This window comes from Larus michahellis, chromosome 6, assembly GCF_964199755.1.
Source record: "Larus michahellis chromosome 6, bLarMic1.1, whole genome shotgun sequence".
NCBI classification, from domain to species: Eukaryota; Metazoa; Chordata; class Aves; order Charadriiformes; family Laridae; genus Larus; species Larus michahellis.
The window spans coordinates 11,374,298-11,392,012 of record NC_133901.1 but is presented as its reverse complement, the minus strand read 5'-3'; the positions used below and the strand labels follow the sequence as shown (position 1 = coordinate 11,392,012).

The window sequence follows — 17,715 nt, the reverse complement described above, 5'->3', positions numbered from 1 at the left end:
TCAGTACAGCTGGGCGTCGAGTACCATGGCCCCACAGGCAGCTGTAATCTGAATTGCTGAGATTATTTGTTTGCACCTTTTGCAAAGTTATCTTTTAAGTCAGACCGTATCAGTGGCTGAGCACAACTGAAATACTGATGAACCATGACGTAGAGGAGGGGGGTAAGTGGAGAGAGGTTTCTCAGGTTGTTTTTTCACATACTTTTAAAGCTGCCGTAAGCCATGCTGCTGTTAAAACAACTCTGATTCTGTTCTTCCCCTTATACAGGACATTTGCTTTATTTGCTGATGAAATCTCCCGTATCACCAGCCTTCTGGCTCTGCCAGTTGTGTGCCTATCAGTAATCAGTGTGCTTGCTCACGCTGCAAGGGGAGCACTAGAAATGTTGCTGTTGCTTACTGTAAAAAACAGAAAAGGACAACCGGTTTTGTTTCTGTTGGAAAAGTATATGCAACTTCCCACCTCTGTTACCTCAGAGATGCGAGATGAGTCAGTGCCTTCATTCTGTTTTGACTCTGCCTGCTTGTGGCTTTCTCTTGTGAACTGCTTTTGTGGTGTTGTCTCCTGTAAGAGGAAGGAAGAGAGCTTTCCTTGTAGAGAAGAAACTAGGCAAAGATTGCTGTTGCATGAGGTGCTTAAACTTTCCTGGGCTTTATTTGTGAAGAACAACAGCTTGGAGTCCTTTTCCAGGATCCTTTAACTCAATATGTCTCTAGCAACAGCCAAAAGAAGATACCTTGCCAAGAGAATAAGGACTGTGTAAAAATAGGAAGGTGAAGAAGCATCACGTATATGCTCACGTTCCAGACATGTGCAGCTCAGTGGACTTCCTGAGCCAGATGTGGTCTCTGTGTTTAGTAAGTTCAGTGTTACTTATCTTTTATGAGTTTGTCCAGTCTTCACCTGAAGTTAAGCATCCCCAAAACTCTGTGGTAAGGAGGTCTGCACCCCTGTAACAAGGAGGTCTGCCACTGAACTGATTTGCTGGTGCTAGGAACAGGATGGTTTTGTCCAAAGAGGATGTTTAAATCCCGTTTCTGAAGCAGGAGGAGAAATTGTACAGCCATTAACTTCACGTGGCTTCCTCATACACCCTGCAGCCTGTGCTGCCTGATAGGGAATCAGTGTGCGTTGGAGGAGCCTGACTGGATTACCTGGGAATCGCTTTTCTTTTTCTCTGCCTGGAAAGGAACTTTTTTTTTTTCCTCAAGAGATTTGGTGTAGAATAGTAGAGAAGTTGTCACAATTGCTTTAATTATTTCAATATGTTTAGAACCTCTTTTCATAAGACACTGAAACATGGTACAATTCCGTGATGCAGCCAGGGGTCTTTAGATTTTAGATGCAGAGGCTTGTTACCATTTCTTTCTTCAGAAGACTACAGGGGCTGGAGTCCATTCTCAAGGTGTTTATTTCCTGTTTCATTTGGTTATTCTGTCTTACTCCTCCAGAGCCCTGGCCTGGTTTGCACCTCATCCTTTGAGGTGTTTGTTTTCTTGAAGCCAGGAATAGAGAAATATGAAAGGATTGAGGTTTATGATAGTTTCACAGCCAAGAGTTCCCTTTATCAGGTGCTTTTTAGGTTCTTGGACTTGACTATAGAGACTGCCTGCGTATGTAGGCAAGGAATTATCCTGACAACCAGCTGATTGATGTATTTCACTTGTTTGTCGTCTTTCTGTGAGATCCTTGAAATGCTAAGTTAGCTGATGAAAACCTCCCATTTCTTCTGCTGTAGCACTTTGTGAAGCAGTATTTATCTCTTGTAAATCTGGAAACTTCACCCCAGCCGTGACTCTAACCAGTGCTGAAAGCTAGCTTGAAGGTCTGGGGATGTGTGTGGGTGTTGTTTTTCTGTTGTGTTTTTTTCTATTATTTTTTTTTAACAAAATACGCCACGCTTACCCACACAGCAAAGATGTGCTTTGAGATTCTTTACTTGAGGATACATCTGTAACTCTTTGTCTTGAGGCTTGATACTCGGTAGCCACCTACAGAGAACCATTTCTTGAAAAAGCCAGGAGGATGATTTTTATCCTATAGCATTGGGGTTCTTCATGCTGTCCTGCCTATACTCGTCCTGTGATCCTTCTTTTCTCCCTGCTGCTCCTGGGGGAGATTTCTGCTGGGAATCGCTAGAACTCAATAGTGGTGAAGCTTCCTTCTCCCTTATTAACCTTGACAGCAGTAATTAAGAGTACATCTGCAGTGCAGTGCCACTATAGTGGATTCCACTGTTAAAAGCAATCTGATTTTTATGAGTGTAAAGTACATGTGTACTGTGTGGATGTTTTGTGAACAATGTGTCCTTGTTTGGTAATTTCTGTTGGGTAAGTATCTGTTTTCTATGTTTTTCTGCATAGTATTTCAGAATTGTTTGCCTGTTCTGTCTGATCTTGTGCTTCTTGATAAGAATTTTTACATAAGACTCTTTCTTCGTTCTTTGTTCCTTTTTCCCTTTGCCCCAGATAATTTCACTGGGGCTTAAGACTGCAAGATTAGTTCACAGGGACACCAGGAAAGGGAAACCTACCTACTCTTTCAATTTCTGTTATTATTTGTACAAACACTTGTGTTTTTTGTCTTTTCAGGCAGAGGCCGAGGAGAAAGCGGTTTCTACCAAAGAAGTTTTGATGAAGTGGAGGGTGGATTTGGGCGAGGAGGGGGCAGGGAAATGCACAGATCACAGAGTTGGGAGGAAAGGTAACAGAACTCAGACCCTTAAAGTTTTATATGCACATCTGCTCAGCTTCCATTTGTGCCTTTTGACTTCATATAAGCACTTTAGGAAAGGTGATTAGGTGCATCTGTGTGTGGAGCATCTGAATTTCTAAGATGGAGTCAACACAGTACTGTTTTTATAAACGCAGGAGCAAATAAAAGAGTATTTTTGCAAAGAATTTTTCCTGAGTTCCTGGGAAGAAGGAACTAATTTAAAAGAATATAAATTATGACAGTTGCAGTGGAAATGATGGGTGAAAGTATGGATTGCTAAAGGATTTGCTTTAATTTTAGTCTCAGTGTGGTTGACAGTGCTTAGGGTCATGTTTCAAAACACACCTAGTTGCCAAAGGCTGCGTGTGTGTCAGTGTTCCTGAAAATTTCAGTTGTCCCTTGTACCTTTAAAGATAACTGCCCATCAAGCTCTTGTTTTAAAAAAGCCCACTACCAAGTTAAAAAAAAAAAAAAGAGAGAGAGAGAGAAAAAAAACCCCACCCCCCCCCATGCCTAGAATGAGAGGAGTAGTTACAAAACCTTATTTGAAACTTGTATTCTGCCTTTCTAGGGGAGACAGACGCTTTGAAAAACCAGGGCGAAAAGATCCAGGTATGGTTTTGTTACTGTGTGGGCAGAAAATGGGAGGGAGGAGCAGGGTGTGTTTTGGGGAAGGGATCTATATGTACATAAACCTTTCCTATTGCTCCAAATATACTTTTGATACAAGATCATGATCCTGTGCCAGGTTATCTATGTGTTCTCAAAGTGTTGTTTTTCTTATATTGTGTTGTTTTCACTATTAGACATTTCAATGTTTTAGATAAGAAAAATCTGCAGTAAGTAGGTTCTCTTTATTCAATTAAGTTGTGTTGTCTACAGCTGCAACTAAATTCCTGTACCTCTGTGAAAGGAGTCTTTACGCTTAACAGGTGTGCTGTGGCAATATGCCTTTTCAGTGCAGCTTTTAAACATTCCTGGCGTGTGCAGTTTTGGTACCTGGGACTTCTGGACCATGTGAACTGTTAAGTTTTTTGAATGCTTGCTATTGTGAGGTAGATCCAGGAAGCAATATTTTGAGGTTCCTATGCTGATGGATTTACTGTCTGTCAAGTTATTTTAAGTCATCATACAAATCTTCTGTTTGTTCAGGTTATTGGGTCATTCTATTTCTTAAATGTTTCACGCTGGCCATGTTCAGGTAGAATACTGGATCCTTTATTTTGACCCAGTATGTGTGTTTGACAAGCAGAACTTGGAGTGGGTTGTCATCTTGGAGCTGGAACGTATCCACTCTGTATTCTGAGGCGTAAGAACATTCAAGCTCTCCTCTATAAACTCACACTGCAAGTGCAATGATTTCTGCTTCCTGGGATCATGCATTGCTTGTTCTCTGGTATGACCTTTCTCTTTGTGACATGTTTCCACATGCGTGTACTGCATCTGTGCTTAGTGAGAGCTGTGGTACTTGGAAAAGCTTGCCAACAATGAGTCTTGCCTTTTTAGGACCCAGAGCATCTTTTGGTCTTTGAATATCCTCTGTAGTTAACATGTTGATAAAGCGCAGGTCAGAAAAGACAACTGCAGGTTGGATTTCAAGACAAACAAAACCAAAGAGATTCAGTTGCAGTTAAAAGTCGACAGGAATGTATTTCAACTGCTGCTTAGCTGTCAATGTTTTTTTAGGGAGAGTAGCCTAAATTTCTATCTTAATAATCTTCCAGATTACCATGGTGGCACGTGCCTTGGGAGTCTTAAATTACCACGTTTGCTTTCAGAGCCCTCCCAATCCTCTCTCCATGTATGAATTGATTTTCATATATTTTAGGGTGCTTTTATTTTTCTGCTTTTTAAGTTGAAAGACAACACAAACCTAAGATGGTGCTTGGTTTTCTCATTGCTTTCCTTAAAAAGAGGTTGATTCTAAAAATAACTTGAGATTGGTTGTCCATTTTAAATGCCAGTAGTGAAACTTTGGACTTCCAGTGTGTCTTTATATTCAGAGATCTTTTAGAGAAAAAATGAAAGGGGGGGGGGCGGGGAGGGAAATTTCAGGACTGCATTTTTTAAAAAAAGACAAATGGATGTAAAAGTAATTATCTACCACAGTTGATTCAATTTTATTTATTTAGCCCCTTCCTGTTTTTGTGATACAATTACAACACTTCCAGATCCAGACTATAGAATGTACCACATTTCTGATTAAGACTGATAAAAACATTGCATGCCAGTTCAGGGTGAGAGATGCAAGATGTCCTTACTGAAGCTGACTTCTGCCCGAATGCAGAGGTTAACACTTCAGCTGGTATCGGGCATAGCTTGTTTCTCGCAACTTCTAGTCATTGGGACTCTGGAGTTGCATCTTCTCTGAGCCATTTTCTAGAGCAGTCGGTGTGCCCGTGCGGTTCGTTGGAAGCCCTGGCTCATTGTGAGGGATAGCCTGCTTATTCTCAAATCGTCATCATCGTGAATCTTTCTGTACTACCTGATTGTGTCTCTTGTTCTATTTCTCTTCTAGTTTGATCTAATTTGGCTAAAAGCTCTGTAGCACAGTATGATTGAGGCAAGAGACCTGCAATCTTTCTGAAGTTTTAATAAAAAAAATTGTTTAAACATAGTAATTTGTTTGCATATTGCTGTGTTAGAGATTAATGTTGCAATAAGTGGGAGGACTGTTTGTCTCCTCTTTGCCTTCAAAGAGAAATAAAGTGGAGAGCACAAAAATATTAACAGAAGGTGTTGGTCTGTTTTGACTGGAGCCTTGATTAATAAACAAATAGTTACTGTTATGTAAAGGCTTTCCAGTGACAAAATATTTAGAGAATGAGATGGGGATAGAGGTGTGCCAAAAGCAGCTCTGTGTTAATACCAAGCACTAATGCATCCCACAGAAAGCAGTGAAAGCAGAGAGTTCAAGGAGTGAATTGACATGCAGTTTATTGTTCAGGCCAACACTCTTTAGCAGACGTGTATATTGGTTTCTGTTACCCTGGTTAAACTCCTTAATTTAGGTTTTCATTCTCCAGCTTCATTGTGCTTCAGTTTTTCATTGTTCTTTTGTAGGGCATTGGATTAGCCTCAAATTACATAATTTACCAAGTTGCCATTTTTTTCATATTCCTTGTTATAAGTGATCACATTACAGAATTAATAAGAGATCAAATATTAAACTCTTCCAGGCATTCGTAATGGATGACAAGGCAAGAACCCTTCAGTTAAAAATCATGATATGAAAAAGGTAATAGACCTTCAACAAAGAATTACTTCTCAAATATGATCAATATGCTGTTCTTAAAAAATTAACGATTGCTTTTTCAGTGCTCACAACAGTTTGCAAGGTGTCATTTGACTGATGCTCAACATAAACAGTATCTGTTCCTAGTTCCAGTATGCAAACTGAAGATGCAGAAAGCATTTGCAAGTTTCCCTTGCAGACTGTCACAGTTGTGACAGACTTCATTGAGAACACAAATTGCTTCTGGAAGGCTGAGGCCATTAGCAAAGAAAATGAGCAAGTTGTTTTCTTGATCGTGGCTGTCTTTTAGAACTGCGCAAAAGCTGCTTAATTTTCTGTGCAGCCCCTTGACTAATACCAGCTTAGTAGCTGAGGGGATTTGATTAGTTACCAGCAATTACACACAGGTAGTAAATAATTGTCATGTAGATTGAACAAGACATTTAGAAAGTCAGTTGTGGAACCTGATCGAGTGCTGTTTAATGTATATTTTTTGGTTAGATTAGGAAAACTTGAGTATAAAAAGGGTGTTCAAGTGACTATAAAAAGGATGTTGAATTTTTTTTGAGTTGTACTTTCCCTTACTCTGCCTGGCTTGTTTTTCTTTCCCGTCTCACTAGCAGGAAGTGCATCTGAAGAAAGTTTATCACTAGGTTGCTCTTGAAGTGTTAGTCAAAGCGTAGAGCAGAGCCCATCAGCAATTTTTCTAGGCTTGTATTCTAGTCTGGGACATGGCATATTTCCATACTTTCAGACCTCTGTGATTCACCAGTTCTCTGGAACTGTAAAAGCAAGAGGAGTGTCTTGTCTACCCCTTGTTCTGCAGCTGTTCTGAATTAACTGCACAGTTGTGTTTGTCTGTCTGATTTGCTTCTGCAGTATTCTTCAGCCTTACATCCCAAAATGTAGTATTTGAAGATTGCATTTAGTGTATACTGACCATATTTTTTCTTTATACTTGCTGTTGTATGCCCTTTTAAACAAAATCTATAAATAGAAAATGATTTTAAAAAACAGGACAACTTTAAAGTATCAAGTCATTTAGAAACCAAACAAAGCAGTCTGCACTTTGATTAGATGTTAATTGAAATTAGAAATGGCCTTTTATGGCTTTGGCTCTAAATGGTGAGATTATATTACCGTCCTGTTGGGACCGTGCATCTGAATTTTAGAACAATTGGTTTGTCTGAGACTGGAGTGTGTGATATATGGGAAAACCAATATCTCACACAGAATGCTGCTCTCTTCCTAAGTGGTTATTTCAGACTTGGCACTGGAATCTGCTCTACTGCTCTTGCACTGGTTCTTAATTTGAAGGCCTCTTCTCAATGTCTTATATGGGTAAAGCAAGTGGAAATAACGCTTGCAAGAAATAATGGTTGGATGCTGATATCAGGGTGGAGAAGGGATCTTTAGACTGCATATGGGTCAACAGCTGAGAAAAGTAGGGATGAAGGCAAAGTACCTTGATAGTGTGTTGCTCTCCAAGCTCCACAATATTTATGAATGCATTTTCATAAAATTAAATTTTAAAAAAGATTCTGAGAGTATCTGTAATAAAACCAAATCTGTCTGAGGTCTGGAATGTGGGGAAGCAATACTTGAACAGTTTTGGAATGAGAGCTGAATGGCGATGAGAACGTGGGCCTTCTGCCTCCTTCCCCCTCCCTGTGTGAAGTGCTCCCATGGGGCTGCTTTCCCTTTCCCCAGCACCTAAACCAAAGGAGCTTTTTTCTAACCTCTTTTGGCTTGTCAGCGTATTTCAGCTAGCGGAGTTTTGGGGCTTGAGGAGAATTCAGTTAAACAGTATCTCATCAGATCGCTTGAGAGCCTTTTTCCTGCTGCTGACCACTTGGGTGAAGTTAAAAGGAAGCATGTTTGGTAGCGTATTATGCTGTTGTCAATGAAAGTTGCCGTTTATACCATCTTTGTTTCTGGGAAAAGTCTTTTACCTTTGGAAGATACCTTTATTTTGAAACTGGACTGTTCAAATATGAGCGCATAATAGGCGCTGCTTTTGTTGAGAGCTTGTAAATAATTATCCATCATTCTGTTCATCCTTTAGCTTCTTAAATTATTTAGGAGCTTCCGAACAGTGTCTTAATCGCAATAGGTTTGTGAGGCACTCAAATACAAAAGTCTCGTGTATAGTTTGTTGTAATTTTTTTATTTTAAAATTGTTTCAAATGTCTCTAAATATTTTTGTGCTGTGTGTACAGGCAAATATTGATGTTAAAAAGCATAAAATATAAATGGATGCAGTTCTACTTGTGTACACAGTGCATACTTCTGGGTCGGATCTACTTGAGATAAACAGCGCAAAGGTGAGAACATGTGGAATGTATGTACATTAATTCATTTAGAATAGTCTGTTTTCCCCTGCTAAATAATTTATTCAGTGTTTCCAAATATGAAAAAATTTCCACTGCAGCATTTGTCACATACATCAAGATTTTTTTGATAGTGTCTTGAAATGAGATGTTCTGTTGTTTGGCAGAGTGAAGAACTACAGTTAGTATTTACAATTTTGATTAATAAGCACAGCAGGAGTGCTTTTCACTGCCATGAGAGGTTGGCAGTACTTTCTAAGAGGGAATTCAGCCATCTGAAAACTGATAGAACTCTGTATTCCCAAAGAGTTAAGAGAACAGAAAAATGAGGATCTTGGATGAACAGAGTTGCTTATCCCAGAACTACTATATTTACTGAACGACCCCCATATTGGTTTTGACTGAGATTTTTCTTTTGTATTGACCGTTTTGTCACAAGCTGGTTAATTATGATTATGATTTTGGTCAGCTTTGGGAGTTTTGAAGGTCTCTCCTTTCAGGGTCAGTGCGGCTTTAATCATAGTCTGGTGAATTCAGCAGGCAGCTCTTTTAATTTCCAAGAATTAGTACTGTGATTCTTGTACCTGGCTTTGTTCTGAGTGGTTAATGCAGCCTCTCCTCAGCTTCCACAGGCGCACCAGTTCTCTTTACTCTGTGTTTCACGTTGTAATCAAAAGGATGGGGGTACACGAGAAAGATCACTTGAAGATGGCAGGGCAGGCAAGGAAGGAAGGTTGTAAGTGGAACCTGAAAGTTTAATGTAATAATAATTATAAAAGCACAAAGTTCAAAGTCTGTTCTCTCTATTCTGTGAGGCCAGTCTCGGAGAGCTGGAAGCTGTCAGCGTGCTGTCCATTGATGCGGATCTCCTTGGCAGTCCTTTTTGGACTCTTTGAGTCAGCCGCAACTGGGAGCTCAGGGATAGTCTTGTCAAAGTTCTCCATCTTGATCTGATATTCACCCTTGGCATTGCGGGCTAGCATGGAGGCGAAGCGGTGGTACAGCATGATCTCTGAGGGCAGGTAGGATGTTCTCCTTTGACACATTTCTCCTGTGCCCTCCTGCACAGCTGACAGAAAGATGACCAGCTCAAAATGGTGAGCAGCTTCTCTTTGGAGGAGAGCAGCCAGGGGGCTGGATGGAGTGATTGAGTGGTAGTAGGTCAGCGGAAAGATGAAAAAAGGACACTCATCTGAAGTAAGGCTGTCTAGGTGGAAGTCAACGCTAGTTTGGTGCAGCTGCCCGTTCTCTTGTTCTTGGTAAAGTATAGCAGAAATCCGGACGCTGGTCAGTGGGCTGGAGCGCGTGTTGGCCACCTGGAACATAAAGTATGGCTTCCCCTCGGTGTGTGTCACTACAGCAGAGCGGGTGAAGCGGATGGAGAAAGCCCGATTCTTTGGCCGGGCGATCTTTGCCACAAAAGCACCTGCATCATGGAAAAGAAACTGAGTTGGAGCCCTGTGCCTGGGTGCCCTGCAGCCTGGCGCTCTGTGAAACGGTTCAAAGCAACAGAAGCAGGCTGGGGTGGGACGTGGTCTTTCTAGCCTCAGCCTGCATGCTTGAAAACTGCTAGGCTGGCATCACGCTAACCCATTTTTTTGTTTAAAAAGTATGGCTTTCCTAAAATGCTTCCTTTTCTACGCTATGTTCACTTACTAATCTTTGGTGAGTGAACTGTAGATGTAGGAAGGAGAGCTGTTAGCTTGCTCTGAGGCACTGTAGTTGGTAATAGTACCGGATCTTGGTGTGCTACCCCTGGAGGAGCTCACTTTTAATACGCAGTAAACTAACCTGTGTATTTTTAAAGTCTGTTGAAATACTTTAAACCCGAATATTATTTTAAATAACTTAAAATATCTCAAAATAGCTGTGACAGAGTAGAAATTTTCATTATATCCGATACTGAGGAACACTTAAACACTGATCAACAGAAGTACTTCAGCTAGACTAGACAAAAGTAAACCTTAAAGCTATTAGTCAAAACAAATTGACTTTAAATAATGTAATTCCATGGAAAAAACTTGGAGAGATAATGGTATAAGAAATTAGTGATTGTGAGTGGTAAGTGGGGAGCTGCCACAAGTACTGTTTAATGCATAGTGGAACGCTCAAATCCAAATCTTGATATCACCTAATTTTTGTCTGTTGTTAATGAAAGATGTCTAACTTTTACTACTGCATAGCTGAAATCTCATCATCCTTGTAGTGACTGGCTTAATTGTTCTTTCAGATACCAGTCTGATCACTATTTGTTTCTAGCTCCATTTTTTTAAAACCTGTTACCCCTATTTTATCTAATGATTAAATATGAAGGATTACCTGTGATGAAGGCTTCCAGCATGAGCCCCAGGACCATCTGTATTGCCAGCAGTGCAATAGCACTGGGACAGTCCCCACTTGGGAACATAGTGCCATAACCAATTGTGAGTTGCGTTTCCAGTGAGAAGGAGAAAGCAGCTGTAAAGCTGGTGATATACTTGACACATATAGTGTGGTTGTCAGGTGGAGCATCGTGGTCCAGCTCTAGGTCGCCGTTCATCTCAGCCAGCAAATACCAAAGCACTGCAAAGACTAGCCAGTGAATGACAAAAGAAGCAGAAAAGACAAGCATCATCCATCTCCAGCGCATGTCCATCAGTATTCCCCATGCATCTCGGAGGTATGCCAGACCTTTTCCTTGGGCACCATCCATCTGGAATGTGCTGTGTCCATCCTTGGTCACCATCCTCAGGTATCTTTGGGTCAGGAGGGGAGCGCTGGACTTGGTGTTATTGGTCTCTATCATGTCTGTTCTTATCTTCTAGAAAGAGAAAAAAGGAAAAAATGTGATACAGTGCAGCATATTTGTATTTTGCCTAACGTTCACAGTTTTTGACACATCAGCAGGGGTTGAAATAGTGCAGCCAACAAAGGAAGGCTTATATATTGCAATCCAGAGAAGATTAAGTCAGGAGCCTGGAGAGGAATTTACCACTGTTTGTGGTAATACTTTGCTAAAAAAGATTAAGTTCAAAAATCTGACGACTACTCAAATTTTCCCTGCTTAGTTGTTTAAATATAACTTTCATACTTTACCTTCCTAAACTTACATTTAAGTCGCATGTTTTAATTCTTAAAGGGTGAGTGGGAGATGGGATTAGGCATACTATATCTGAAAAGAAACTGATTTTTGTCTGATTAGATCAGTTTTTGTAACTTTTTTAGCAGAGTATACTAGTTTACTGGTACTGTTATGAATACTATTAGCAGTAGTAGTATGTAAATAATTATTATTGCGTTGTTCCTCTAACATGTTTATGCATTTTTAGGGGAATGCTGTAGTTTACTTAGTAACCCTTTCAGACTTTTCTAGCGCAGGAGATGATGGCTGTCTGCACCCACCATGCCCAGTTAAGCAGAATTACAGTATTCGGGGCAGAGCTGCTTGTGCGAGTCTGAGGCCGTTTATGTAAGGATCAGGTAAAAAAAGGGCAGGAGACCAATATTGAAAATATACTTTGATATGATTTGAAGTTTAGTCTGCCTAAGCAGCGTCTTTCTTATTCGTGGCCAAATAAGAAAATAGGACAGTGAGTGTGTGGGAATTAGGGGAGGTAAGTTCCAAACGTGGGAAGCAGAATGGCTACTTGCAGGTATTTGAGATGTTAGGCTCCTTTGTTTACTTTCAGACTTGCCAAACTTGTCAGAAATGCTGAGTGTCTTTTGAAAAGACACTGGACACTCAGGACTATAAATTTTATAGATGTTTAACGAATGTTTAAAGTTCACCTGGGACAGACTAAAATAAACAGGGGTTCAAGTAAAATAGAGATGTCATAATGTGTGCCACCTACTTAAAGATGATTGTGAGGAATCTTGTTTATGGAACAAGGGAGTACTTTAAAGAAAAACATAGATTCTGCAAGTCATAATTATACATGGTGCATTTGTTAAATTTTGCATGTTTCTCATCAATTTTGACCTTTCTCTGAGCTGTTTCAGAGTATAATACAAGTGTACAAACAGGCTAGAGGAGCGGGACTTTTTCCCCAAGAGTGTTCTCTTAGTTTTATCTTGAAACACATTAGATCTAAGGTTCCTGAACTTCAAAATGAATTTATGAAAGGTAAAAGTCTTTCCTGTGAGCTTTGATCCTGTAAGCCAGCAGTTTTCATGACTGTTTACTTGATACCAAATTTTAGTAATTACAAAACGTTCTTTTTCTTGTGCTTAACGCGTAATAAAGTAAGAGAACTGACATCACAGTGACTATTCAGCTAGATTTTAATTTTTCTTTCCTTCTGTAGGTTCTCAGAACCATCCAGCTCTTTCTCCTGTCCATGCGGTACTCAAAGGAGGTAGAGGAGATGATGGCCTGACTGGAATTTGGTAGTTTTCCCCTCATTTTTACTTTCCAATTCACGTATCCTGGAAGGAATATTTCAAAATGACTCCTTGTGCCAAAGAATACAGTAGACTTCCTGAGATTCTCCTGGTCAATAGTACCAGGCTACTTTTCTTGGGGGATTGTGATCATAGTCCATTCAGTTTATAGCATTACCCCCCCCTTATCCGAGCTTGGTCTGCTATATAGCGCTCTAAATGACAGTTTTCAGTCTTGCTGCACTGTTACGGAATTTCCTGAATACACTTTTAAGTAGTTCGGGAACCAGATGATTAGTCACTTGTCTGTAGATCAGAGTCCTCGTGCTAAGATTTAGAAGAGCCCTTCTGGATACCCTGAAGGAGCTGGAAAATGGGCATCTCTGAGTGGGAAGGATGATGGGGACAGTGTCTGGACAATGCCTTGGTTCTATCATCTTAGAATAAGCAGTACTCGCAAGAAGCACTCCCTTGTTTGAATAGAGGAGAACACTTACAGAGCAAAATGCCTCTGGGTGTAAACCTCATGCATCCTTGAAAAAACCCCCTGATAACTTAGTGTGTTTGTGCATCTGCTTCATAGCCTCCAAGTAATTTGGGTTTGCAAAACAAGCGTATGCTGTGAGAGTGAATCTGACACTGACTGATTGGTGACAGAAGACTTTTCTACAGTGTCTTACATACATTAGGTATGTTTTTCTCTTAATGTGGTACGCTTTTCTTGGCTAGGCTTCAGATCTTCCACACATTAATGCTAAGGTAGCGTGCTTGAGCGCTGCAGAGTTCACCCCGAGCAAAATGCTGTCAGCGTTGCGGGGTCTCAATTTCGTTGATTAAGGAGCTTTCTAGAGTGGTGATTAATCACTTAATGTTGACTTCAAGCTCTGAAAAAAAATTAGGTGGTGTTCACCATCAGGTTGTTTGGGATCTTTTCTCTGGGGGAGGATCCGTTACTGGCATATTTTGAAATATGAAAGAGAAACCTCCATTGAGAAAGAGAAACCTCCATTAGCCTCCAGCAGCACATTTCACATCAGTCCTGTGTCTCTGCTCCTTGAGACTCCCAGCAGGGGAACTCGCCTGCTGAGGTTAACCAGGGTACTGCCCTGGTCTCTTTTGAGGATGGTTTAAAATATTAGGTATCTAATTAGATGGCAGTGATAGCACTGGAAGTGTGTAAGCTTGAGTTCCAACACTCTTCCTTTTTTCTTTTTTTTTTTCCAAAAGCCACAAGTCTCAACTTCTTTGGGTGGTGAAAAATGGGTAAAAAAAAATACCCCTGCAAATAGGCTGTGACAGCAATGCAGTCAGTTCAGAATAAGAGGTTAAAGAACTGCTCTCTGAGCAATAGTTTACTTGGGCTGGAGGATTGGTCCTCTGTATTCTCAAAAGCAGAGTCAAGAGTACGTGTGACTTTGAATTTAACAAGGATTATTGTGTTCTGTCTAGTCTTTTCCTTGCCCACAGTAGTAAAAAAATATAAGTACCTTCTTTCCTTGTTAGTGATAAATTAATGAAGTTGCAAAGCACAATTTAGACCCTCTGATCTGATCCCCTGCCTGACATGGTCCTTGAAGTCCCCACATTAATCCCAGTTTCAAACAGTGTATGTTTTAGGAAAGACATTCAACTTCGCAGAATTTTGTTTTTCAAGTCAGTGTTGGAAAATACTCGTCTCCACTGCTAAATACATACTGTGTTTCTAATCCAGGTTTGTCTAATGTCATCTCTTCACCTTTATGTTATGCTGTTTGTCTGGTTTTGCTTTTCCTGGTTCCTGACTTGTGAAACTCTGGTAGCTTTAGGGTATTCCTCTCCCTCCATCTCCCAGCTGATAGCCCTTGACTGGAAAGACAGGAACTGTCAGAAATGACTTTTCTAAACCTCTTTTGGCATGTCGACCGGTCCTTTGTCATGCATTCAGTGTGTCTAATCCTTCCTGTTTCCAGTCTATTGAAAATTAAATGGTTATCACCAACTCCAGTGCATGTGTCAGTTCTTAGCTTTTTTAAAATCTCTTTACCATCATTGTCCCTCATTCTGGATTCTTCTGTACATTCTTGTAAGACAAGTCAAGGTAGGGTGAGTACTACCTTTTCAAATCAAAGTCACAGTTTCCCTTTTCCTAGCAGTCAGACAGGTTCTAAACTGACCTGGCTTGCTAATGATTTATGTATAATAAAACTTTGCCTTGCAGCTCTAGGATATTGCTTGCATTTCTGAAATTCATGATCCAGCACCCTGAGCTCCCACGCTCATGCTTTGCCTTTTTGATTGAGATCTTCTTCCTTGTGTTGTAACAGCTCTCTTTGTTACCTTGCTTCCTGCTGCCATGTTTCTTTCCTCTTTTTTCCTCTTGCGTAGCCTTTCTCTTGGCAGCAGAAGCTCAGCTGCTAGGACTCTGGTAGGATTGCAGGAGGACTCATTTGCAGCAGCGTCTTTTTTGTTTCCCTTCTCAGTTTGAAGGCACTTGAAGTGATGCTTCCAGCCTGTTTTCAGCTCGGTATGCTCATGTACCTGCAACCCTTTGAGGACCCTGAGTGCCTTTATGCGGAGCTGGTTCAGGGGAGACTTCTGCAGTGCTGCCCTACCTGCCCCACTTCTACTCTTGACAAAAGTCTCTTCTAATTGACCTTGGAAGGGATTTGAGGCAGTTCATAGTGCACTGCTTTGTTGTGACAGCAAAGTAGTCAAGAGGACCTGCTGTTTGGTGGGAATAACTGCAAAAACTGCTTACAGCTGTAGCATAATTTGAAGATTTATTAGAACGCAGGTGGTGCTGGCATGCCCCTCTGGGAATGTGTACCTTCTCCCTTTACTTGACCTGGGTCCACATCATTTTGTACTCGTTGCAGGTTTAAACATCATCTGTGTACTCTGAGCTGTGATCATTGAGATGTGTTGCTGCCTCTGCACTTTGCCACAAGAACAAAGTTTATCATTTTTTTTAAAGGCACTTTCATGCTATTAAAATCTCAGTATTGTTCTTGTTAGATTGAATGGCAGTCCTTGAGGGCCTCTGATGTTAATGGTAGGAAGTGTAGGTTTTTTCAGTATTGATGACATGACTGGATCATGTAACTTACATTAGGGGACAATCTTACAAATGTAGGAAGTAATTCAGTTAGAATAACTGCTTTGGTTGAAAGCTTATGCTGCCATTGTTAGTAGGATAGTTAAAATTTCAGACGTGTTTGTCCTTTAGGTTTTGTAGCTAATGCCTCATTGGGATGAATGGGAGTAGTTTTGTGACAAAACTGTTTTTTCCAAGCAGTCTGCAAAACTAAGATAACGGTTTTCAGGACTTCTTACATATATAAGTAAGCCTTGTAAAAAAAGGAGTTTTAATTTGTTGAGCCAAAGTCATACTTTTTAAAGCAAATGCCACAAAGCATAGCGTGCAAGAGCTTATACTTTTGATCTTCTGTGACAGAACACACTTTAAAAAAAAAAAAACCACACCACCACCAAACCCTCCAAAATTTTGGTGAAATGGGAGAGTATGTCTTTTTTTATAGTACAGAAAGCAAAGCTGATTTTCTGCTTGCATCATGGGGACATCTGTAATGCTCAGTTTCATTTATAATGTATTTTCACATAGTACAGCATGCTGAAAATACTATGAGGATGCGTATGAACCCTAATTGTTCAGTGTGAAGTAGCATCTGAGCGGACCAACTAGTCTGGCCACCTTTAGAGAAGCAGAAAAACTTTACCAAGACTTTGCTTAAATGTTGTTAAAGTCTTTAAAATATGCTAGTATATATGAAATCCTTACAGAGAAACTTGAATGTGAAATTCAGTCTTGTTAATGGAGGAATAAATCTGGAGTTAAGAGGGAGGATATTTGATGTAAGGCTGTAGTAATAAAGTCTGCTGCCATCCATTTTTTTTTTTTTAGAACTTGCTGGTTTTGAAGAGCGGTCCTGCCCTATGTGATGCAAACTTCCTAGTGGCTCATCTAGAATGACAGAGTTTTCTAGGATGTCATAGTTCACCCTCGATGCCCGTGCATGGTTTCCTGAGCAGCGGTGGTAGCTCACAACAACACGTTCATAAGCACAGTTGAAAATGACGGAAGGCATGAGATATAATTAGAAATGGTAAAAGCAGGCTTAAAGAGGTGAAGCTCATCTCTTTAATTTGTGATGGAATTGAAGTTAAATGCTGAATTACAGTAAATGCAGCATAGAAGGTGAGGATGACTCTTTCATAATACTTGGATGGGTAACACCTGGCCGCCTTGGCTATAGGTTTGCAAGCGCTCCTTGTTTGCAGAGTGTTGCAGAGTCTTTCCAGCACTGTTTATCTTGAAACCGTTCTGAAAAAAACATTGCCTGATTGCTTTGGGTTTGTTCTGTATGCTGCTAGGACTGTGGTCATCTGAGAGAGCATTTTCTTTTTGGAGGGGGGGCGGAAATCAGAGACTACTTTCTTTAATGAAAATTTAGCAAGCTTTAGAAATTAAGCTGTGCCCTGAAAACAACTTTAATTTCTTTGATTACAGAATGACAGAAAAATTTCTAATTGTACAGTAAGAAAAAAGAAAAAAATTTAAGATTGTTCTGTGTACTTACCGGTTTTTGAAGGGTTTGTGCAGGAGAAGAATACCTGGGCTCCAGGAGAGGGACGGGGCTGGTTCTGTGTATTGGTCCCAGCACTGGCAAGAAACTTCCCACAAGTGGTTGGTAGAAGTCTTTTTTTTTTTTTTTTTTTTTTTTTTTTAAAAATGGGTTTGTATGTCTCATTCCTGTGTTTATAGTGTCGGGGGGGGGATTGGTTTTCGTCTGAAGCTGATTTGATTGGTCATTTTGCCTGCAGGGGGGCTGGTTAGCTCTGATCATGTGGAAAAGAATGCTGGTTTGTTAGGAGCATTTCTTTACCCAACACAAGCCCTTAGCAGACAAGGAGAAATCCTCCAACACTTACATGGAGAAGGGGTGCATTCCCCCTCACCTCCTTAATAAAGATCATTTTTTAGATTTGTATAATCTTAGTTTGATGTGAAAGTTGAAAAGGCCAAAATTGCCCTGGAATAGCTGAATGAACAATGTTCCTGTATCGCTGCTGAA

At 40.4% G+C, this 17,715-nt stretch overlaps 2 protein-coding genes across 29 annotated transcripts in view; one reads left to right on the top strand and one right to left on the bottom strand.

The window, feature by feature from the left end:
- The window catches only part of GIGYF2 (GRB10 interacting GYF protein 2), a 77,010-nt gene that overhangs the window by 26,582 nt on the left and 32,713 nt on the right, over positions 1–17,715 (top strand). For 21 of the 28 annotated variants that reach the window (XM_074592834.1, XM_074592843.1, XM_074592835.1 and 18 more), the window contains 2 exons: positions 2,593–2,704; positions 3,288–3,328. The exons of 4 other annotated variants lie outside the window; for them this stretch is intronic. In XM_074592834.1, the coding sequence (XP_074448935.1) occupies positions 2,593–2,704; positions 3,288–3,328 (153 nt within the window). Of the gene's footprint in view, positions 1–2,592; positions 2,705–3,287; positions 3,329–8,170; positions 8,276–12,605; positions 12,650–17,302; positions 17,328–17,715 lie in introns of those variants that run through there. 3 more of the 28 variants (XM_074592853.1, XM_074592851.1, XM_074592850.1) reach the window with 3 other exon arrangements.
- Positions 8,449–17,561, bottom strand: KCNJ13 (potassium inwardly rectifying channel subfamily J member 13). Its single transcript, XM_074592861.1, is given in 5 exon segments — positions 8,449–9,707; positions 10,601–11,081; positions 17,221–17,239; positions 17,241–17,365; positions 17,368–17,561. Coding segments are annotated over 5 exon segments (1,368 nt in total). The 5' UTR covers positions 17,488–17,561; the 3' UTR covers positions 8,449–9,084.